The sequence below is a fragment of the Barbus barbus genome, assembly GCF_936440315.1.
Source record: "Barbus barbus genome assembly, chromosome: 3".
NCBI classification, from domain to species: Eukaryota; Metazoa; Chordata; class Actinopteri; order Cypriniformes; family Cyprinidae; genus Barbus; species Barbus barbus.
Window position 1 is genome coordinate 21,943,003 of NC_136731.1, and position 24,520 is coordinate 21,967,522.

Below are 24,520 nucleotides of genomic sequence, written 5' to 3' on the forward strand. Positions count from 1 at the left end.
TGCACTTTAGTATACTTATGGAAATGTTACGAATAGACTTAAATACAAAGTGAATGTAATGTTTTGGCACACTTACATGAAAATGAACCTTGATCATGGTGCTTCCCTTGCTGTCTACTGGAGGGTCAGAAAGCTCTCGGAATTCATCAAAAAATATCTTCATTTGTGTTCCGAAGATCAATGAAGGTTTTACGGGTTTGGAAAGGCATGTACGGCAAGTAGTGACAGAATTTTCATTTTGAATACCTTTAAGTACATCTGCAATTTTATAATTACTTCTATTGTCTTTGAAATATGATTCCTGTTGAATTTACTGACAAGCATTTATAGTAAACTAAAATACACTTTAATGTAATTTTTATTGAAACTTGCACTTCATGTACTTAAAATATTTGTAATTACACATTTGTAATGGTGCATTCACACAGGGTGTCGGCGTCAACGCTCAACCATTATAGTGACAACAACCAGTCACATTCATTTTTCTGGTGTTGCAACAGACCCACAATTCAGTTGGCATCACCCATTCAATGTAAATGAAAAGTGTTAACGCCAATGCCAGTGAGAACACCCTAATGATGAAGTTGCAGTTTAGTACATTTACAGTATATTAACTTTAAATCTAATATCATTTAACACACTGAAGCTAAACTTATAGTCAATTAAATGCTTTAGTATGTTAGTCAACACATCAAAATAAGTATACTTTTAAAAGCATGGCAAAAGATTGTTGAAACATAAAGATTTAAAATGTACTTTTGTGGTGAGTGGGGCGGGGCCGAGAGCCGTGGGAACGGAGCGAGGCCGGTGGAGTTAATGATAATGAGCGACACCTGCGACACTCACCGGTCTCGAGTCCCACGGAGGAGCTCCGGAAGGATAAAAGGAGGAGTGACGACAGTGGAAGACGAGAGAGGACCAGGCCTGGATATTATTTTGTGTTTTGTGTGCGGCAGTCGTCCGTGAGAGGCTGCCGCTGTACTTTTACGTTTGTTTATTTTGATTATTAAATCTTTAAATGTTTGCCGGTTCCCGCCTCCTTCTTCCTGAATCTACGAACTTTGTTACAACTTTAAAGTTAAATTTTACAATATTTCAATGTAGAAACATAAAAGTGTCTTTCTGTAAGTTAATAGATTTTTTAATAGATTTTTTAACAATTAACCATGCTTCTTTTTCTCAAGTGTATTTATGAAGGAGCGCTTAAATATTTAATCAAGTAATTGAATCTACAAAATATGTTGATCCTTTTACAAATATGGAGTTTTTGCAACACAAAATATATCAATTTGCATATTGGCAAATCAAAATTTGGAGTAATCCATATAGATCATCAAGGAATTTATGCTTTACCCAAAAAATTTAAATATGAAGCCATCTAAGCAGTCTATTGAAAACACTGGGCATACTTTCCCAAAAGCATGATGCCTCTGATGCGTTTGCCAGATGTTTGTTGTATCTGCTTCTATGGGCAACATGTCAGCAGGATTATGATACGAATGTTCTTCTTTTATTGAGAGTTATGGTTGAAATGACACTTGCGATATATATACTTATGTTTCATATCAGTCAGAGGTGGTTATCCCCTGTGGGTGGTATGGCGTCTTGGTGGTTTACAGAGCGCTTGCCTCTTGACAGTTCGGCGGAACGCATCAATATGCAGTTTTTCTATGCATGGTGGGCATGTTGTGACACTGCTTGGAATATATGCACTAAGTGGCTGAGTGGGAGGCATAAATGAGTACGACTGGAGACTTGACTTCAGCTCTACAAATAGCTTAATCGCACCTTAATGTTCGCATCAATGTAACAGAAGCACACAGAGTGGTTCGTCTGAGGAGAAAAGCATTTTGTTCACATCTCGCACGGTTATTCTGGGACTTCTGGACCGCTGTTTGTTTTGTTTGACTTTTTCTGCGTTAATTGATTTTCTTTTCCTCTTCGTGGGCGTGTTTGGAAATAGTAACTGGCCACTTTGCTTCTTCCATTTCTGCACTGTGTTACTGTGGCTATATCAACAGCCAGGTCATTCATAAACATAACAAACACGCTGCTTTAATTAATACTAATGGCAGAGAAGTGGCACTGTTGTTACCGTCTTGCTGGGTTTCACAAATTGAGTGCAATCTCTCCCTGCTGCACTCCTCGAATGGGAAAGAAAACAGCAGCTTTAGAGAAAAAAAGAATCTAGAAACACAATTATCACAGTGCTCTAGCCTGCTGTGCCAAGGGCCTGCTTCAGTCGAGGTCAATGCGCGTTTTCCGAGGCCGCTGGAAACGAGGGAGTTGGTGGAGGAGGAGATGAAGTGGTTGAGCAGAAAGGGTCTGCATGAGGAGGAACAGAGGTCTTTAATTCACCGTTTGATCTTTATGAGTGAATGTGTGTCTTCAAGTGCTCCCTCCACTACTTTAGTCTGACGTGCAGAATAATTCAAAGAATAAGCCTTAGCCTATTTATTTATCAAGTTACAATGACAGTGAGACAACTGATATTGTTTAATTAATAACCTAAAGACAAAACAGAAAAAGAACAAGCCTTATTAATGATTGATTAACACCAATAATCAGAATCAGTTTATTGGCCAGGTGTGTTGGTTGTGGCATTGGAAATGAGAGTAATTTACATATAAACAACAACAAAAAAACAGAATGTAGATGCAGACAAATATAGTTAACACAGTTTAAACAACTATATGTACAAGTTGATATTTACATTAGTAAAAAGGGGACAGTGGTTCTGCAAAGATGTGTTGTTTGTGCAGGATTATAATATGGATTACATTAAAAGTTATAACAGCAGGAATATAAGTGGGTATTGCACATGGCATAAATAAATAAATAGGAGTCGTACATAATAGAACTGTTCACAATATGTACAACTCATATTTATGTCATCCATTTAACCCCCAATTAAAGAAGGAATAAAACATGTATTTATTAGTAGATAAAGCAATGTGTTACGCGTTGCTGCAGTAGGAGGCAGGAAGACGAGGGATTCAGAGTAATAAGGTTCTTTAATAGTATGAACGTACTCAACAACAGAGATAACCACATAAACATAACTTTAAGACACGACGAAGACTACTACAGAACTCAAGGCTTATAATGAACACAAACTAATGAGGAAACAAGATGATTAATACAAGACAGGTGAAAGGAATAAACGATGATTAACTAATGACAGGAAATAAGGACAAATAGGAACTAAACTGAAACCAAACCGTGACACAATGTTTGTCAAAACAATACTAGGTCAATAACTTTAGATAGCAAGTAAATAAATAAAAACAAAAATAAAACCACAAAACCAAAAATAAACAACATATAGATATAACAATGCCAAGCAAGACAGTATTATGTGAATAAAAATGCTTTGACAAAACAAAATAAAAAGAAACACTTTTTACTAGGGGTGTGATGAGACACTTATCCCATGAGACGAGACTGGGTTTTTTAATCCGCAATGATGAAATATATAGGAAAAATAGTCTTTTATTCAACTGAAAAACACAAAATGCAAAAAATGTAGGTGAATTTTGAAAACAGCTTGTACTTTATGAAATTATAATTTTTTTGCAGATTTTTGCAGATCATGATTCTCTTATGATTCTGAATATATATATATATATATATATATATATATATATATATATATATATATATATATATATATATATTAGAAAACTAAACAAAATAACGTAATTTACTAGTGGTTCTGACAAAATGTTCATTGCTTAAGTCTTCTAAAAATATACATTCATTTGAACTAAATAAAGTTTGAACAAACAGTAAATGTCTGTAACACAGAAATAATGATGTGTGTTTGTGTTGCTCTTTCTGGATCAGCAGCTGCATGAATGCAGACGTATTTAAGACGCTTACGATGTGAAACAGGTGTTAGTGGAGTTGTTGGTGTGAGCAGCGCGTGTTTTGTCGCCACCCATATCAGTGAATAACAGTATTCACATCGGAAGCGTGATGATGGCCGACCCTCTGATTCATTAACATGCTCCACTGACACTCGCGATGTTAAACAGTCCTAATAGACATAGGTGAGTCGTTGTCATTCAGGAATAAGATCGCGTGAGTGTTTGAATTAAGATAGCAATTTTTTAACTATTAATGGTGCAGCTCTAATGTAAACACTGCAAAATGTTTTGCGAGGATATTTTCACGTTCTCGCGAGACCAGTCGGATCTCGCGAGATATGGAGAGAGAATTGTGTCTTTATTACATGCGCGAAAATAAATGATCCGAGAGAAAAAAAAAAGTTTGAGAGAAAAAGTTATCACACTGATAGCAAAAAAGCATTTCACGAGAGAAAAAAAAAATATTTGAGAGAAAAGGTTTTCATACCAATAGCAAAAAATAATAATATTTGAGACTAAAAAAAGTTTTGAGAGAAAGTATTTTCTCATAGAACATAAAAAAATATACATTTGATTTTTTTTTTTCATTATTTCTGAGAAATAAAATCTCTCTCAAAATACTTTGAAAAAAACTCTCAAATATATATTTTTTGCTATCAGTGTGAAATCATTTTCTGTAAAAAAAAAAAGTGTTTTTCTCAAAACGCTTTTCTTTGCTCTCGATGCAATTTCTTGCTCTCGTGTCAGATTTTGCTTTCACTGTGAGAATTGTGTCATGGGCGGGGCCACGTTCCTATTGGCCAGTCGGGTGAGCATCGTCTTGTCTTGGGAGTCGAACTGAATCATTACACCATTGCTCGGTTCACCTGCATGATACCGCCTCTGCCTTACATATCTGTCAAGTATCCCGTTTTGGCCGGGAAATTCCCGTAATTTACACTTCTTTCCCGCCGTCCTCCCGTATTAGTATTTTCCCGTAAATCTCCCGTATTTTAACCTGCGTTATTAAAAAAAAAAAAAAAAAAAAAACGTCCCCCACAAAAAAATCTGAGCTCTGTCACTAGCCTTGCGATAACTGCCACCTGCAGTAGCCTACTACAGGTTAGTGTGTGAGGTCAGACGATGAGTTGATGAGTGACGACGCGGGAAAAAAAGAAGAAAAAACAGACAGATGATGGACGCCAGGACAGAGAAGGAAGAAACTCCTTCCAAAACAGTCTTAAAGAATGCAAAGTCTGCAACAAATGAGTACAATAAGTCACTAAAAGAGTAAAGAAAAGTTATGTGAAATGAAAAGAAAAACTGTACAAAAAAGCAATATGAAATGAATGAGTGTGTGAATGTGAAAAGAATGTGGAATGAAAATGAAATGTAAATGTAAAGACAAGCAATGTTAAATGAACAGAAAATATGCAAATAAGCCTTTAAATAAATGCTCTTCATATATACCCTTTTGTGTTTTCATTTAGGCTATGAATTTGGGGAAGTCGTGGCCTAATGGTTAGAGAGTCGGACTTGTAATCCAAAGGTTGCGGGTTCGAGTCTCGGGCCGGCAGGGATTGTAGGTGGGGGGAGTGAATGTCCAGCGCTCTCTCCACCCTCAATACCACGACTGAGGTGCCCTTGAGCAAGGCACCAAACCCCCAACTGCTCCCCGGGCGCCGCAGCATAAATGGCTGCCCACTGCTCCGGGTGTGTGTTCACTGCTGTGTGTGTGCACATTGGATGGGTTAAATGCAGAGCACGAATTCCGAGTATGGGTCACCATACTTGGCTGAATGTCACTTCACACATGAATGTTCACAGCATGCCAATGTCAAGGTAGGCCTATCATTGGCTTTATGCACAGCTGCACTACTTCCTGAACTTCAGGCAGCTCCTTTGTTTCCTGTCTGCCATTATTGGACAAACTGATCACCTGGATTAATCAGTTTGTCCAATAATGGCAGACAGGAAACAAAGGAGCTGCCTGAAGTTCAGGAAGTAGTGCAGCTGTGCATAAAGCCAATTGTAGTTTATAAGTGGTTGACAAGTGGTGATTTTAGCTTTCTTGTCACCTGTCTTAAAATGTAAGGGTTACTGGAGCTTGGTTGGGGTGGTGGGACTGCTCGCGGTGGGCGCCGGAAAATTTCCCTTATTTTCAAATCCAAAACTTGACAGGTATGGCCTTATGGCTAGTTTAGTTGAGCACGGACACTCCAATGTTTGGGTAAGATGATGACACACATCTGGCTTAGCAAGTTCAGCATCACTGAAGATTAAACATTAAAAAATAGCACTCATATTCAGGAATGAATGTGTATTATATTTTTTGCTTGCTAATCGCTAGTAAAGCTAACCAGCCATCATGCTAGGTAAACTTGCAAACTCACCTGGTTTATATACTATTTTTAAATCAAATGCCAAATGAATGTTTTGATTTAGATAGTTTCACGCCTTATTTAGTGAGTAGTGAGCTAGTTTCTACCTTTGCACTTGCTAGCCTCAAAGCACCTGAAGAGTAACTGTTTGTTCATCATATACAACCTCCTGTACAACTATCAACTAACGTTAGTATGCATGGAAGGTGGCAACCCTATAGCTATCTAACTTTAGACAGTGATTGATATACCGTTTGAAAGTATCTCACCTAGTTTTGTTTAAAATAAGTTAGTCTTTGTATGGTTGTTGCACTACACGTTTAGCTACACTGCACATGTAGCGTGCAAACTCAGCTACACAGGGCTTATTCTAAATATTTTTAACCATCTAGCCGAGGTCTAGAGCTGACAAGGTAAATTGCAGGTCTAGGACTAACTCTTACATTAGCAACCCACGAATATGTTTGTGCCTGTACTGTCATGGTAATTAAATTAATGCTGCTATATTTATAGCATATATTTCACATATGCATAGCCTTCATGTCAACTTATCTGTATTTCCTCCATTTAAATTACATAGTCTAAGGCAAAGATTTTAGAGTTATATTGCTCTATAGCCTACCTATAGTGAGAGATACAGATGCTAAACACATTAATAATAATCATTTTAGGTTATAGTTCAGTTATAGGTTCAAACAGAAAATGTATCATATTGACCTTAAAACAAAATAGTTTATTCTGAGTCCATGGAGTAAAACTGTACAGGAGGTTGTATATGATGAACTAGGGCTGGGCGATATATCGGATGACATTGTTATTTTCATCTCGTCAGTAAAGCCGGTTCCTTGATTAGTAGTAAATCGCCATCACCTGCTTTCAGATGGAGCGGCATTTACTACCATAAGTTCACTGACAAGCTGAGCCATATCGCATTAATTATCGCAGGCGATACGTCTGTGATAATGAAGGGGAAATTGCCCCGGTTGTCAGTGAACTAACGTTACGAAGCTAGTGAAAACTTCACTTACAGTGAAACTATCTAAATCAAAACATTCATTTGGCATTTGATTTAAAAATAGTATATAAACCAGGTGAGTTTGCAAGTTTACCTAGCATGATGGCTGGTTAGCTTTACTAGCGATTAGCAAGCAAATAATATAATACACATTCATTCCTGAATATGAGTGCTATTTTTTAATGTTTAATCTTCAGTGATGCTGAACTTGCTAAGCCAGCTGTGTGTCATCATCTTACCCAAACATTGGAGTGTCCGTGCTCAACTAAACTAGCCATAAGGCAGAGGCGGTATCATGCAGGTGAACCGAGCAATGGTGTAATGATTCAGTTCGACTCCCAAGACAAGACGATGCTCACCCGACTGGCCAATAGGAACGTGGCCCCGCCCATGACACAATTCTCACAGTGAAAGCAAAATCTGTCACGAGAGCAAGAAATTGCATCGAGAGCAAAGAAAAGCGTTTTGAGAAAAACACTTTTTTTAGAGAGAAAATGATTTCACACTGATAGCAAAAAAATATATATTTGAGAGTTTTTTTCAAAGTATTTTGAGAGAGATTTTATTTCTCAGAAATAATGAAAAAAAATTCAAATGTATATTTTTTTATGTTCTATGAGAAAATACTTTCTCTCAAAACTTTTTTTAGTCTCAAATATTATTATTTTTTGCTATTGGTATGAAAACCTTTTCTCTCAAATATTTTTTTTTTCTCTCGTGAAATGCTTTTTTGCTATCAGTGTGATAACTTTTTCTCTCAAACTTTTTTTTTTCTCTCGGATCATTTATTTTCGCGCATGTAATAAAGACACAATTCTCTCTCCATAGCGAGACGCATCTGATTTCGTGCCACAAGATCTCATCACATCCCTACTTTTTACTTATTTTTATATATATAGAAAAACACTATAGCAAAAAATAAAAAAAAATTCTTTAAACAAGAAAAAAATGTTCAGTAACTGTTACATAATAAAAACATAAAACAATAATCAAACATTTAATAGAAAAAATCAATGCTTATCAAAACAATACTAGATGTTACCTGTGAGTTCCTGTTTGCCCTTTTTTTTTTTTTTGTTTCCTGTTCTTATTAGTTAGTTATATATCACCTGAGGTCAATTATCATCTCAATTGTTCCTTAGTTTCCTGGTCTTTATAAGCCTTCTGTTTTGTTATGTTCTTTGTCTCGGCTTAATGTCTTCTAATGGAAATTGTGTGTTGATGCTTATTAAATACTCCTTTCGTCTACTTCTTTCTACAACCACATCCCGTGACAATACTAAACAAAAAGTACAAAAAACAGAGCCTAGTTTAGTTAAATAACACCTATGTTTTAGCTTCAAAGTAGAACGTTTTCTAAATTGTTCCACAGAGAACAATCAGTCCTACTCTTCTTGTGATTTTCCTCATTTCACAATTTTACCTTCAGTCCTTCTTTGTGCCTTTGCCTACGCATTTCTCTGAATTGACTCAGGTAATTCAAACAATTGGAGCATTCTTCTCTCCTTGGGCAAGTAGCGTGCTTAAATAGATGTCAATAAAATCCAGCTATGGTTGTGTCAGTTGTTCCTGGCCTGCTGTATAAAAGACTATTCATATAAAAAATGCAGTCCATGTTTCACATCATTTGTGCAATGCTAAAAATGGTTGGTATTTTCTTAAATCCACCCTATGAGAAAAATAACATTGTACTAGATCAACATCATAAATCCCGAGCATACATGGTTAACACATCCACCCTAATAAAGCAATAATGACTCTGCCACTTCCCTCCAATTAGACAAAACAAAGAAGCAGAAAGCAACAGGATGAAGAAACAGTTGGCACCAGTCCTATCATTTATTTCCGATCAGAAGCCTGCCGTGAGAGGAACACAGGTTTTTTTTTAAATAAGCTACCTAGCCTAGAGGTGATGTCTGTCCTCTGATGAACAAAAAAAAAAGGAAAATCTCCAAAACAAACAAAAATAGACCAAAGAAAAAGGACTGGTAAGGCCCAGAGAGAGCGCAAAAGAGGCAATCCTCAGAGGAGCAGCCGGGTTGAACGGTTTACCTGGGATTCTTTTATGTCTGTTGTTATTTTTTTTTTTATTTTTTTTTTTTTGAGAGAGTGATTTTCTGTCCATTATGTTTTGACTTCAGTCCAAGCTTGCATTGAATTAAATTGAAGTAAATGGTATAAACATAGGCGAAATGCATGTCTGGAGTCAACATTTTCCTCAGTGCTAATACAATTTTCTTAATTAGCAAAATTAGTAAATGTGTTTTCACTCACCGCTAGCAAGCCACATGAAAATTGTGCTCCATCCACGAGACAGGCATTAGTGCAGTACCTGCTATTTTCCTCCGGATGAACGTGTTATTTCATTTTTTAACATTACTATGTGCACTTAAGTATTAATAAATGTCTTCTTATGCCCTCAGCTTTTTCACTTGTTCCAAACTGTCTGTCTTTGTGTGTTTTTCTGGTACATTGGCTGGCATTTAAATGGCAGCGAGGTCTGAAGCTGATGTGTGTTCACTCAGCTGTGTGGAGGCCGTTTAAGAGGGCAGCTGTTTTGAGCAGGGGAGTTAAAGGAGCATGAGATCTCAGGCGTTGCCTTATTTCACACTCTGTTAATGGCATTGAGAGGCTCTGACCCCTGCGATATGTGTCTTTAAAATCAAATTTAGGGAACTGAGATGTGTAAATGGTTTAGCAATACTAATCAGGAGGGATGAGAGTTCTGCTGGGTTTGTCTCTCTATATTAGCAGATTTTGATTTAATTTCCAGGCTCAGAATTATTATTTTTTATTAAAATAAAAATGTTTATTTTATTTTATTGTTTTATTTAAAAAAATAAATTAATTAAAACTTATATGCAGCAAGGACACATTAAATCAAAAGTTGCAATATTTATAATGTTACAAAAGATTTCTATTCTTATATTCTTTTGAATATTCTATTCTTCAAAGAATCCAGAAAAAAAAAATGTATCATGATTTCCACAAAACTATTAAGCAGCACAACTGTGTGATTGATTTCTGAAGGATCACGATCACGATGCTCAGCTTTGCATTACAGGAAAATTTTATATTTAAATTATGATCAAATAGAAAACCTTTATTTTAAATTGTAAAAATATTTCAGATTTTTTCAGTTTTTCTGTATTTATCAAATAAATGCTGCCTTGGTGAGCAAAGGAGACATCTTTCAGAAACATGAAAGAATATCACATACCCAAGCGGCTGTATATTGATTTAAAAAAAAAAAAAAATTAAAGTGCAGAAATTAATAAATAAGAATAGAAATTTCTGTCACACATTTTCAGTGGATGTCCTTGGGCCAAATCATTGCACTAGAATACACAATAAAATGGAGGCTGGTCAATAGAGCTTAGCTTGTATTGAACATTTCTCCATAATGAAAACACATTCCATGATAAGAAATCTGAGAAATAATATTTCTCCCATGTGTTTATTTTGCAGACCATGTGGTTTGTGAGGAAGAGTTTAAGTATGCCATGCTGGCCCTCAACTGTGTGTGTCCTGCCACCTCCACCCTGATCACCTTATTGATTCACTCCTCTAGAGGACAGTGAGTATAAACATCCCTCTCATATTCATTCATCCCTAGTAGCCATACTTTTGACTACAGCATTTAATCTAGTCAGATTTTAGCTTATCAATTGTTAGTGACCAACTACATTTGTGTGCATTATCATCTGAAATATGTATTTTTGAGGGCAGTGTCACTAAAACATCCTCTGTCCAGTGTTAAAATACATGTGGCACTTACAGTATGATATAGAATGGATGCGAGTAGCATGCATTAATGTCCGGCCACTTGTTCAGCAATGCTGGTCCTGGAAGATTTTTTTTTTCCATTACGGAATTTAAAATCAGTCTTTGTCAAAGCATTATAAGCATTATAACCAGCTATAAGGTGGATCACAACATTACACACTTTGGTAACACTTTAGAATAGGGAACACTTATTCACTATTAACAACGACTTTCCCCTCAATAAACTCCTAATTTGCTGCTTATTAATAGTTAGTAAGGTAGTTGTTAAGTTTGGGTTTTGCGTAGGATGTAGGATTAGGGATGTAGAATAAGGCATTAATATGTGTTTAATTACTACTAATAAAAGTCTAATATTCTATTAATATGCATGCTAATTAGCAACTAGTTAAGAGACCCTAAAATAAAGTGTTACCCAAACTTTTATCTGAAGCAAAGAAGTGTTTGAAAAAGATGCAAGACTGTACTTAATGGCTTTAGTGAGGGAAAGAACTACAATCCCATGAAGCATTGTGAATGACAATCAAATGAAAAAAAGATGGTGAAATATAAAACTATCCATTTAAAGTTGTTGATTAAATCTACAGAAACAGTATGTTTTAAGCTTATTGTGAGTCGTTGAGAAAGACTCAAGTAAGTCATTTGAAGTGCTTCAAGCATAGTCCCTTTGGTACAAATTGTTCATTGTGACTCTGATTGGTGGAAGTTTTTGCACAGAACCCTTGGTAATGTAGTTTTTCATCAAAAATTTCCAAAATTCCAAGTTTACATAGCGCAAATATTTTAACAAAACTATATACCATTGATTAACAGGATAGTTCACCCAAAACATTGTGGTTGAACCACTGATGTCACATGGACTATTTTAACAATGTCCTTACTACCTTTCTGGGCCTTAAACATATCAGTTGCGCTGCTGTCTATGGAGGATCAGAAAGCTCTCGGATTTCATTAAAAATATCTTAATTTGTGTCCTGAGGATGAACAAATGACTTACAGGTTTGGAACTACATGAGGGTGAGTAATTCATGACAGAATTTTCATTTTTGGGTGAACTATCCCTTTAACAACCTGGAAGTTCATAACAGATCTGTTTTTAAAGGTTTATATATCTTATTGTTAAAAATAATTTTCCCGATGGAGGAAATGTATGAGGTTTTTACTTACAGAACCTGAATGCTGCACTCTGTTTCACTTCTTTGAATATATATATATACTATTGAAAACTTATATATATTGAATATATTTACACAAACATGATGCCTAAAATAAAACACATGCATACATGTAGACGAGATGAAGGACAGATCTACAGAGTCCTCATTCGCTGAACCATCAGCATGTATTTAACTGTTACATTTTTTATTATCAGAACAGCATCTTCAGAGGCCTTCAAGCAGCGAGCAGGCGCCTTCCAGCCCCTCAACAGGTCAGACCCACCGAATGTAAAATATTGACGCATACACACCGATACACAAAGTGGCAAAGATCCCATAAACTGTGAATTTAACTCTGCGTCATGCGTCCTTGTTTCTTCACCTCCTCCATCTTAACACTCCTCCACTGCCTCTGGTTCTCACCTCCCCTTCATCTTCCCAGCCTTTCGCAGGCATGTCAAAGACACATCAAGCGGTTTTGATTCCCTCTGCCCACCTGTAAGAGACAGTGTTTTCCCAAGCTGAACTGCAAGCTGTGAATACATGTGAAGGACATGTCAAAGAAATAGTTCACCCAAAATATTAAAATCTGTCAACATTTACTCACCCTCATATATGATTTTCTTTATTTTGTGGAGCACAGTGGAAGAAATTTGGAAGAATGTCCACGCTGCTCTTTTCTATACTCTGTGAAGTGTCATGCGGGGAATTCTAGGAATGTTGATTTATGGTTTTTCACTGTAAATTATACAATGACTTGCGACAATTTTAAGAGTATTTTACTTAAATGTAATTGCAGTTATTAACCATAGTACGGAAACTTACCTAAAATCAATTAACAGGTTCTTACTGTAGCTTTTTTACAGTGTACAACAAAACCAGAAGATTTGTAATGGCAAGCTCCGAACTTCTAAATTTAAAATATGGTCATGCAAAATAAGGCATTAATATGAGTTTTATAAGTACTAATAAGCAGCAAATATGCTAGTAATATGCTTGCTAATAAGCAACTAGTTAATAGTGAGAATTGGTCCCTAAGCTAAAGTGTTACCAAAGTCTGTCATTATTTTCTCACCCTCATGTCGTTCCAAAACTGTATAACTTTCCTTGATATTTGAAACACAAATTAAGATATTTTTATTGAAGCAATTTTTGAAGAGATTTTTGTCCCTCCACTGAAAGTCCTTTATACCAAAATTTTAACACTTCACAAAGTTCATAAATCCTTATGGGTTCCTTTTACCATATTTGATTAGCTCTAGGTATGTCCATTGATCTATGTTTAAATGTGATTAAAAGCCTAAATTAAATCTGTTCGTCATGTAAAGCGATCATGTTTTTCAAAAAACTTGGGATTGAACCACTTGACTCATATGGATTACTTTTACAATCTCCTTATGAACTGTTTAAGCTTCAGAGTTTTGCTGTAATAGACTTTCAGTGAAAAGACAGAAACCTCTCAGGTTTCATTAACAATGTATCCTCATTTGTGTTTCAAAGATGAACGAAAGTCTTAAGAGGTTGAAACGACATGAGGCTGAGAGAATGATGGCAGAATTTTCAGTTTTGTATGAACTATCCCTTAATTCTTTAGGAAAACATTTTCAAAAGGTCATCCATCTCTATCTAGGGAAGGTGGTGCTGGCTCTGTCGACCAATGGCAGCGCATGTACCGGCGGTGTGCAGCCAATGAGGTCCACCACATCCGGCTGGAAGAGAGCAAGTTTTTTGGAGAATATCAGGGAAAGAGTTTCACTTTTGCCTCCTTTCATGCACATAAGAAGTAAGTCTGGATAAAGATGCAGTGAATCACTATGTTTTCATGCACACACAGTAAACACACACAGTAACACTGTTAACTGCTGTGGCAGATACGGCGTGTGTCTGATCGGGGTGCGCAGGATGGACACAGCCAACATCCTCTTGAACCCCGGACCCTGCCACATCATGGGAGCCTCCGACACCTGTTTCTACATCAACATCTCCAAGGAGGAGAACTCAGCCTTTGTCAGGGGCCACAGAGAACCAGTCAGGGGCCCCGGGGGCGACTCCAGAGGGGTCCCGCAGACAATCTATCACGGCCTCACTCGACTACCAGTGCACAGTATTATAGCCAGCATGGGTTAGTCTGTAAACTCACATTTTCATTTCAATCGTAAACCTTGGACCTTAAATGGACTGAACCAGGTCCCTTCCCACATTTTTTATTTATTTACGTAATTTATTCACACAGAATCTGAAATCATACAGTAAACTGTATGATTTCCTTTAAGGTTTAAGAATAATCTTTATTTATTTATTTATTTTTTATTTAAAATATTCTTTGGTAGAATGTTTGGTTCATATAAGTCCAAGTAATTTATTATTCTTATCCTTATTTTATTGAGAAATATTAATGTAATTCTATTCTCATTGAGTTTGATCGTGATCGTGATTATCATGGGAATTATTTTCACTATGAAAACTTTCTTTTAAATAATTCTGCACTGATTAACAATCAAATTATTTGTTATTTTTCATAATTTCCATAAGTACTATGTAATGCAGTAATGCAGTTCAGTATCAGTAGAACACAGTAACTCTTGTTCTTTACTGTGAACGTGATATGGATTTAGACAGAAAATGAGAAACACAGTTGTTAAATTTCTCGCATAATTTCGGTAGGGTTTTCTTCTAACAAAGTCCCATTTTAGTGCAATATCACCATCTAGTGAAAAGCACTGGAACTCAGTTCTGCTGTATCTTGGACTTGAGTAGTTTGATTGAAGGTGCTGTAAGCGATTAGAGGCGATCTGCTAATTTATACCATTTCTTTTTAACCACACTCCCTTTCTCTAAAACTCTATTCTCCTGAGAAAGTTATTCGATTTTCATGAAATATTAAGACTAGCATTTTTTTTTTTTTTGAATAATTCTGCACTGATTAATAATGTACAATAAATGTGCAATAAGAAAGTTAATAAAGTCAGGGTAACACTTTATAATAACGTCCAGTTGTAAGTAATTTATAAGTGATTAGTTAATGATTAACTAATCGTTTACAAAACATTCATAAGCAATTAATAAGTGATATGCTAACAATTTGTGTATGTTCTGTTAATTCATTTAAAAGTCATTTACACGTAATTAGCTAATGATGAACTAATCATTTACAAAACATAACTATGCATTCATAGATGATTAATAATTGATATGTTAATATTTTTATCTATGTTTTGTAGAATAAGTTTTGAATCATTTACAAGTAATTAGCTAATGATGAACTAATCATTTACAAAACATAACTATACATTCACAAATGATTAAGTAATATGCTAACGATTTATAAATCTGTCATAAGTTATCTTTAAATATAGCATCATGAAATAATCAAACAGATCCTTAATGGTTAATAGTTACTAGTTAATATATTATTAATCACTTATAGATCATTGAAATGTCAACATTGTACTATTATCTCAATAAACATTATAAATCATTTACAAAGCTTTCTGCATCCCCTAATCTAAAGTGTAAACTACTCATCAGTTGTAAATGTTTTACAAACTTTATGGTTTCCAGTCGTGTGTGCGTAAATATATATATATATTCACAAACAACCTGTAACCTGGAAGGTTTGTAAAACATTTACAACTATTAACCATTAAGGATCTGTTTGATTATTTCATGATGCTATTTATAAAGATAACTTATGACAGATTTATAAATCGTTAGCATATTACTTAATCATTTGTGAATGTATAGTTATGTTTTGTAAATGATTAGTTCATCATTAGCTAATTACTTGTAAATGACTTTTAAATGAATTAACAAAACATACACAAATTGTTAGCATATCACTTATTAATCGCTTATGAATGTTTTGTAAATGATTAGTTAATCATTAACTAATCACTTATAACTGGACGTTATTATAAAGTGTTACCAAAGTCAGGATTTGATTTCCTCTAACTCATAAATGTGTTTGGTTCTCTAACAGGCACGGTAGCCATAGACCTGCAGGACTCCAGTGACAGCAGTCCAGAAGGCTCGGGCCCGTCGGCTCTGGGCTGCAGGAGTGTGAGCAGGAGTGATTCCAGGACAGAGGTGGGCGGCTGTAACACACTAACGCTGCCCTCCATGAGTGGCTCAGGGGAGGAGAGGAGACACAGCATTGCCCCCGTCCTGGAGGTGGTTGATGGGGTGCACAACGCTACTTTTGACCTACTAGGGGACCAATCGGAGGACGAGGGAGGAGAGGAGGGGAAGGAGGAGGAGGGGGGAGAGCAGAAAGGCCAGTGGTTGGGAGCACACTGCGAGTGAGTTTTAGATCATGCAGGACCAGGTCCTGGTCTCTAGACCACATAAATGTGGTTTTGGTCTAGACCTCATTAGTCTCATGAAGCCAGACGTTTGACTATTAGCATAAAGTCTGGTCCACTTTGCAGCTTATTTTGGCCAACCAGACAGGAATTGACTGAAGTGTAACAAACCACTGTTTTTGTTATTTTTATACAGCAATCGTCAGAATTAAAAAAAATAGAAAGTATTGATTTCATTGCAGATATGCTACAGTTTGGAGTTTTTTAATGCTCACCGAGGCTAAATTTAGTGAAAGTGAGAGTGAAGTGACGTGTGGCCAAGTATGGTGACCCATAATCAGAATTTGTGCTCTGCTTTTAACCCATCCAAGTGCACACACACAGCAGTGAACACACACCCGGGGCAGTGGGCAGCCAATGCTGCGGCGCCCGGGGTCTGGTGCCTTGCTCAAGGGTCTCACCTCAAGTTGTGGTGGAAAGAGCGCTGGTCATTCACTTCCCCCACCTACAATCCCTGACGGACCTGAGACTCGAACCTGCAAACTTTGGGTTACAAATCCGACTCTCTATCCATTAGGCCATGGCTGCTCGCGATTTATTTGATCAAAACACAGTAAAAACAGAAATACCGTGAAATATTGTTAGTTTGTAACTTCTATTGTAATACATTTTCAAATTTAAGTTTTCAAATTAAATTATATTCCTGTGATGGCAACACTGAATTTTCAATGCTACCATTTAGAACTTTTTTGTTTGTTTGTTTGTTTGAAGAAATGAATGGTTTTATTCAGTAAAGACACATTAAACCTGATCAAAACTTACAGTAAAGACATTTATGATGTTACAAAACAACATTTCAAATAAATGCTGTATTGCAGTTTCCACAAAAAAATTGTTTTAAAAAAAAAACTGTTTAAAAAAAATGTGTAGCAAATTCACATATTAGAATGATTTCTGAAGGATCATGTGACACTGAAGACTGGAGTCATGATGCTGAAAATTCAGATTTGCATCAGAGGAATAAAATACATTTTAAATCATGTTACAATAGAAAACGGTTATTTTAAATTCTAATATTTTACTATTTACTGTTTATACTGTGTTTAAAATAAATGCAACCTTGGTGAGCATAAGAGACATAAAAAAATTGTACTGACCCCGAACTTTTGAATGATAGTGCAGCTGTTTGTCTGAGACTGTTTATTCTTGTATTTCTCACACAGATGGGTCAAAGGATACCCGCTAAATTCTCCATACATCGGCAGCTCTCCCGCCCTCTGCCACCTCCTGCAGGAGAAAATGTCATTTTGCTGTCTGCGCCTGGATAAGGTGAATGTCTGCCTCTTTTCAAATCTTTTATATGGTATGACAGTTCACAGAAGCTCACCAGCTACACCCTCACAGCACAACCTCCTAACAGCAGATTATCTTCTCAGGCTTGTCGTCATATGCCCTTCGAGGACGCTCGCTCATACGGCTTTAAAAACAAACTGATTATCGTGTCTGCAGAAAGCGCTGGAAACGGCCTCTATAACTTCATCGTTCCGCTGCGGGCGTATTACCGGCCCAGGAAGGAGCTCAACCCCATCGTTTTGCTACTGGAGAATGTGTGAGTGTCCTAAAACATTAAGAAACATTAAGAAAGAGTAGAGCCTTTAGATATTATCCATTGCTTTGTATTTATTATGACACATAATCATCTGTTCTCCTGTAACAGAAAACTAATATGGGGAGATTCATTGTCATATAATGCAATCAAATGTTATAAAACTCTGAGTCATCTTGTTTTTCCTAATTGGATGTACACTGGGGAGCAGCTGCAGGCTGGATTTCATTATTTAGATGCCCTGGAGGAGGGCGAAGCGGTGTGATTTTTATAGACATTGGGTCGGTTTCTTAAAATAATTGGAAAGAGACAACTGAGACCTTGCTAATTCTTTTTGCATGTTTTTGTCAAGGCATCACCTCAGATTCTCAATGTCTCTTTCTGTGCTGTTTGCTAGACCTGAGGCAGACTTCCTGGAGGCCATCTGCTGGTTTCCTATGGTTTTCTACACAGTGGGCTCCATCGACAAGTAAGAGAACCTTTGCTTGAAGCTTGTATGAAGGTGTTCACATGTATGTATTGTACAACATTTAGTTCTGGTGATTGAGTTTGCGTGCTGATAAACAGTCAAACAGCACTGGGAAATTTGTATTGTTTGTATCAGTCCATTTTCTTTGTTTGTTCCAGACAGACAGTCAGTCGGTACATTAGTGAGGGTTTTTTCAATGACACGTTCTGTAAGTTACATCAGTAGCCATCAGTAGGTGGTGACAAGTGTGAGTCATTAAATCATTCATTTGGCTGATTTGTTCAAACACACTGATCCATTCAGAAACAAAACTAGTGGCTGGCTCCTTATGAAAGCTCATTCTCTCTGAGTAGGTAATCCTTGTGACTGTTTAAAAAGTATGTTCTATGTAGTATGAATGTATGTAGTGTGACTGTAGTCTTGAAACGCTAGTTAAAGGGATAGTTACCCAAAAATGAAAATCACACCATGATTTACTAACTATCAAGCCATCCTACGTGTATATGACTTTCTTCTTTCAGACTCAATCATAGTTATATGAAAAAATGTCCTGGCTCTTCTAAGCTTTATAATGGCAGTGAATGCTGGTCAAGCCCAAAGATTTTGAAGCCCAAAAAAGTACATCCATCCATCATAAAAAAACTACTCCACATGGCTCCAGGGGGGTTAATAAATGCCTTCTGAAGCGAAGAAATTAATTTGTATAAGAATAATATCCATATTTAAAACGTTGTAAACCGTAATCTCTAGCTTCCGCTAACTGTCGTGCTTGTACTCAACTAAGGACCAGCTCAAACCAGCTGCAATACATACCTAACCAGCATATGCTGGTTTTTCCAACAGGCTGGGCAAGCTTATTTCGCAATATTAGATTGAATGATCTGAAAAAGCCCCTAAAAACACCCACCCATTGACTCTCCCCTCAAAGAAATCAGGAAAGTGGTCATAAAGTGGTCAAAATTGGACAAAAGAGGCAGATTAAAACAGCAAGTGTAATGTAATGTGTCTCCCTCACCTACTTGTGATCCGATCAACCAAAATGCTTTTTAATACCTACTTACCAAGTGTAAACAGGGCCTTAAGAAAAAGGAGCAAGGGTTAAGGAAAGGTATGAATTTGAAAACCTGTTTGAAAACAGTCATTATTTCTTACCTCTAGGAATACCTTCACAAAGCATTGTTACAGGCATGAAGTATTATCAAAATATTCGTTTTTATTCATTAGTTCAATGGTTGCTTCAGTTCTGTTAACTGTAGTTTTAGTGTCTCTGTCTGTGTCATTTTACTGATCCCTCAGTTTGGATAGTCTTCTGCGTTGTGGTGTGACGTTTGCTGACACCATGGTTGTGGTGGACAAAGAGAGCTCCATGATCGCTGAGGAGGATTACATGGCTGATGCCAAGACCATTGTTAATGTTCAGACGCTCTTCAGGTAGGTCCTTCCACATGTATGTCATTCAGCTTGAGGCATTTGGGGACTTGACACTCTCTCCTCACTGTTTCTCAAAGGCTTTTTCCAGCTCTCAGTATCATAACTGAACTCACCCACCCGGCCAACATGCGCTTCATGCAGTTCAAAGTGAAAGACCACTATTCTCTAACTCTCTCCAAACTGGAAAAAGTGAGACATGAATGCAATACAATATAAAACACATTTGTTTTCTGAACAGACTAAAATAACTTGATATCCTATCTTTTGCTCCATTTGTGCTGTAGAAAGAGAGAGAGAAAGGCTCTAACCTGGTGTTCATGTTCAGATTACCGTTTGCAGCTGGGAAGGTGTTTAGTGTCAGTATGTTAGACACGCTGCTGTATCAGGTAACTACAATGCAGGTGATCCACACATGACTAAACTACAGTTTGTTCTGTCTTTCATTATGTAAATACATAGTGAAATTCATATAAATAATATAGACCATATGCTTTCACACATACTTTGTCTCTGTCCAAATGCAAAGATTGTGATGTGTGGGAAACCATTTAAGGAATTGTCATACTGAGTGATTGTGATTCATGCTTTAATAATTGTTAATAACTTAATATGTTAATAATAATAATTTAATAATTGTTAATATGTAATTAATAACTTTGTATTTTAATTATTAACTGCTACAATTAATATACAAACACATTTCTGCTTCAAAAAAAGATTCCTTGTCAAATTACAGAGTCATAGAATGAGTTAAGCTGCTTTTTCACTATCATTTCCATTGGAAAGTAGTATGGGAAGCTGCATAGAGTTCAAAATCAAATGCACATTATGTGAAATTTTCAGATTTCAAATTTAATCATAACTCTGAACAAAATGTCTTACCAATTTACCAATATTTCTAATATTTTTAACAATATTTAATATTGTTATATATTATATATATATATATATTATTACAAATACTCCTGTGAGTGGCTTTTCCAATGAATGAGTTAAAAAGTCTTGCAGTTCTCTCTCAAACTCAGGAAATGGAAAAAAGGAAATGTAATCATGAAATTTAATTAAATTCCTTGCCATTCTCATCACTTATACTCAACAAAAGCTATTGAACACTGTTCCTTACATAACTTTGTTTTATCTATTTAATATGGAGTCTACCCTGGCCTTCTCGAGTCTACTGAAATATTCACAGAATGACTGAAATACTTGTAGAGTCATTAGTGTCTGATTTCTAGTGTCTGACTTTTGTGTGTGTTGCAGTCCTTTGTGAAGGACTACATGATCTCCATCACTAGACTGCTGCTAGGTCTCGACTCCATGCCTGGATCTGGCTTCCTGTGTGCTGTGAGTACAATCACTCAATCTATAATGAGACTGCATCTGGACAATTATGCCCATAATGATGGTGGTCATAATGAAATTGAGGACATTGATGATGACGATGATGATATTGCCCTGATGTCCCTTGTAGATGAAGATCACAGAGGAGGATTTGTGGATTCGCACTTACGGCCGTCTCTACCAGAAGCTGTGCTCGTCGACAGGAGACATTCCCATCGGCATCTACCGCACTGAAGCGCATAAACTGCCTGTCTCAGAGGTACCTGCTTGTGCGTCTTTCTGTAATTTTTTGTTATTAATGCGTTTCAGTGGAGGAATGAGTCCACCATGTGGTTGTCTCAGTCTCAGGTGTCCATCACGGTGGAGGACTACGAGGATACGCGTGAAGCCCGCGAGCCTCTGCTCTGCCGCTCCGGTCTTCACCGTAACTCCACGTCGTCCGAGCCTCCCTCCTCCTCATCATCACAGGCCATGGACCACCCGCTCCTGAGGAGGAAGAGCATGCAGTGGGCGCGGCGGTTGAGTCGTAAAGGTGGGCGGGGCTCCAGCGGGGCCAAGGGAGTGGGGAGCGCCGCCGAGCGCATCAGCCAGCAGAGACTCAGCCTGTTTCGCCGCTCCGAGAGACAGGAGCTCAACGCTTTGGTCCGCACACGGATGAAGCACCTGGGGCTCTCGCCATCTGGATTTAGTGAGTGTGCACACCGCTGGGTGATATACTGTAGCTAAAAATATAATTGCATATCTAATAGGCTATCTATGTAAATCAATCAGCGTTATAGCTGAATAGATTCGATGTCTAATGAAAGTTGTAAAAATTCGATAAAAATTATAAAAAATAATACAAATCTGGCATGTTTTCCACACTGTTCTCTTGATAGCACAAGGAATAAAACATTTAATCTGTTTTGTTTATACTACTGTTTAAAAGTTTGGGGTCGGTACAGTTTTTTTTTTTAAGAAATTATTGCTTTCATTCTGTGAGGATGCGTTAAATTGATCAAAAGTGACAGTAAAGACATTTACAATCATACTGAAGATTTAAAGATTTTTTTTTACTTTTTATTCATCAAAGCAATAAAATCCTGAGAAAAGGGATTGATTTCCACAAAAAATGTTGTTTTCAACATAAGACATGTTTCATAAGAAGCAAATGAGCATATTATTATGATTTCTGAAGGATCATTTGACACTGAAGACTGGAGTAATGATGCGGGAAAATTCAGCTTTGCTTCAGAGGAATAAATTTCATGTTTAAATATATTCAAATAGAAAAATGTTATTTTATTTAATTTTATAATATTACTGTATGTTTGATGAAATAAATGCAGTTTTGGTGAACATAAGAGACTTTAAAACATAAAAAATCTAACTTTTAAACAGTAGTGTACATGTAGCAGTTTAACAGTAAAGAAAAACAATCTAACAATAAATATTATTATAAAATATATTACACTAATAATGATAATAATAATAATAATGTTCTCTGGATACTCCAAGTAACTTGATACTTCCTTCAGGAAAATTTACAAAATGAATCATTCAAACATTTTGCCGTCTGTTCCAATTCTGTATGTTTATAGTTGGTATCTTGTGTTTAGAGTGTAATTTATAGTCTTTTGTCCTGCTCTTCTTATGTCAGATGGGATGACGGACCAGGGCAACAGACTGTCTTATATTCTTATCAACCCTTCACCTGACACACGCCTGGAGCTCCATGATGTCGTGTGAGTACGATGAAATCACAAGATAGCATTTAAGGCATTTTTTGGGGTGCCTCAAACGTGAATAATTAAAAATGTAATTTTTACAATGTAATGTAAAAATAGTTTTACTCAATATTTGTGTGTGCTATGCATTTTTATGCTTGTTAGAGTATTGTGTTCTGTTCAGGAAACACTCATGTGGCTGTTTGTGCAACAAATCTGAACTGAGCACAGTGAATGTGGTCATTCCTGCAGGTATCTGATCAGACCAGACCTTCTGTCACCAGTGCCTAACCAGGCCGGCGGTCGCAAGCCCAGTGCAGGCCCAGCGGAGGGACACAGATTTGACACACAGGACAGCACTCATCTATAAACACAATCACCACAGGCCACCAGCAGCACGAGAACATGGGGACGTACTTATATATATGTGCGTGTGTGTGTGTGTTTACGGTTGAGAGAGAGAGAGAGAGAGAGAGAGAGGATTACCTGTGCAGATGGGACTGTGAGCTGAATCTACACTGTAAAAAGTGATCTAGCTTTTAGTTGCCTTCAATTAGCTTTCATGCTACATAGACAAAACAACTGAAACTGTTGAGAGGACATGATTTTTTAAGCTTTCTTTGAATCAACTAATGGATGCTTTTTACAAAAACCGTCAAGAGCCTGTCCAGATCACATTAAATGCCAAAATTAGAAGAAAGAAAAAAAAAAGATGTTTTGCATAAAGAAAATTAAGCTTTTTAAGACTGCTTTGAATTGTGATATTATTTTCATGATAATTAAATATATTTGTTTCATTTTGGAATACAAGTCACTATGGAAGCCCATTTCCGCCACTGAATAAAAAAAATAAAAAAAAGGTTATTGCGACCTTTTTATCTCACAATTCTGCCAATTTTTCACAGAATTGCACTATATAAACTCACAATTGCGATTTATAAAGTCATAATTGCGAGATAAAAACTTGAAATTCTCACTTTTATTCGCGATTACGAGTTATAAAGTCAGAATACCATGATATAACCTCGCAATTCTGAGAAGAAAAGTCCAAATTGTAAGTATATATCTCGCAGTTCTGATTTGATGTCTCGCAATTGCGAGTTTATTTCTCACAATTATGACTTTATTTCTCAGAAATTAGAGTTTATATCTCACAATTATGAGATTTCTGAAGAAAGTCAGAATTTCAAGTTTGTATCATGCAATTATGAGAAAAGTAAGAATTGTGAGATAAAAAGTCACAATTACCATTTGTTTTTTTTTTATTCAGTGGCAGAAATGGGCTTCCATTAGTCACAGCACGTTTCACATGCTAAAAATAACTTGTTTTCCATTCAAAATATTTCATTATTTATAATTGTTCTCTCAGGAGCATGGTTAAAATTAAGAAAAATTAAAGAAAAAAAACAATATTGCCATGCCCGTTTATTATAAATTATAATGAATTCATTATAATGATTTTTTTTCTTTTTTTCTATCAGT

The 24,520-nt window shown here is 36.4% G+C and overlaps 1 protein-coding gene across 1 annotated transcript in view; it reads left to right on the top strand.

Annotated features, from left to right (window-relative positions):
* LOC306849527 (potassium channel subfamily T member 2-like) overlaps nt 1-23,408 on the top strand; it is a gene marked incomplete at both ends in the record, with an annotated part of 92,094 nt that extends 68,686 nt beyond the window's left edge. Inside the window, 15 exons of the mRNA XM_079384628.1 lie at nt 10,713-10,821; nt 13,815-13,967; nt 14,056-14,306; nt 16,164-16,482; nt 17,709-17,814; nt 17,922-18,094; nt 18,489-18,560; nt 19,857-19,991; nt 20,069-20,180; nt 20,276-20,377; nt 21,252-21,335; nt 21,463-21,591; nt 21,675-22,020; nt 22,972-23,056; nt 23,291-23,408. Coding sequence (XP_079240754.1) covers nt 10,713-10,821; nt 13,815-13,967; nt 14,056-14,306; nt 16,164-16,482; nt 17,709-17,814; nt 17,922-18,094; nt 18,489-18,560; nt 19,857-19,991; nt 20,069-20,180; nt 20,276-20,377; nt 21,252-21,335; nt 21,463-21,591; nt 21,675-22,020; nt 22,972-23,056; nt 23,291-23,408 — 2,294 coding nt within the window. The remainder of the gene's footprint in view (nt 1-10,712; nt 10,822-13,814; nt 13,968-14,055; nt 14,307-16,163; nt 16,483-17,708; nt 17,815-17,921; nt 18,095-18,488; nt 18,561-19,856; nt 19,992-20,068; nt 20,181-20,275; nt 20,378-21,251; nt 21,336-21,462; nt 21,592-21,674; nt 22,021-22,971; nt 23,057-23,290) is intronic.
* Between the last annotated feature and the right edge of the window lie 1,112 nt (nt 23,409-24,520).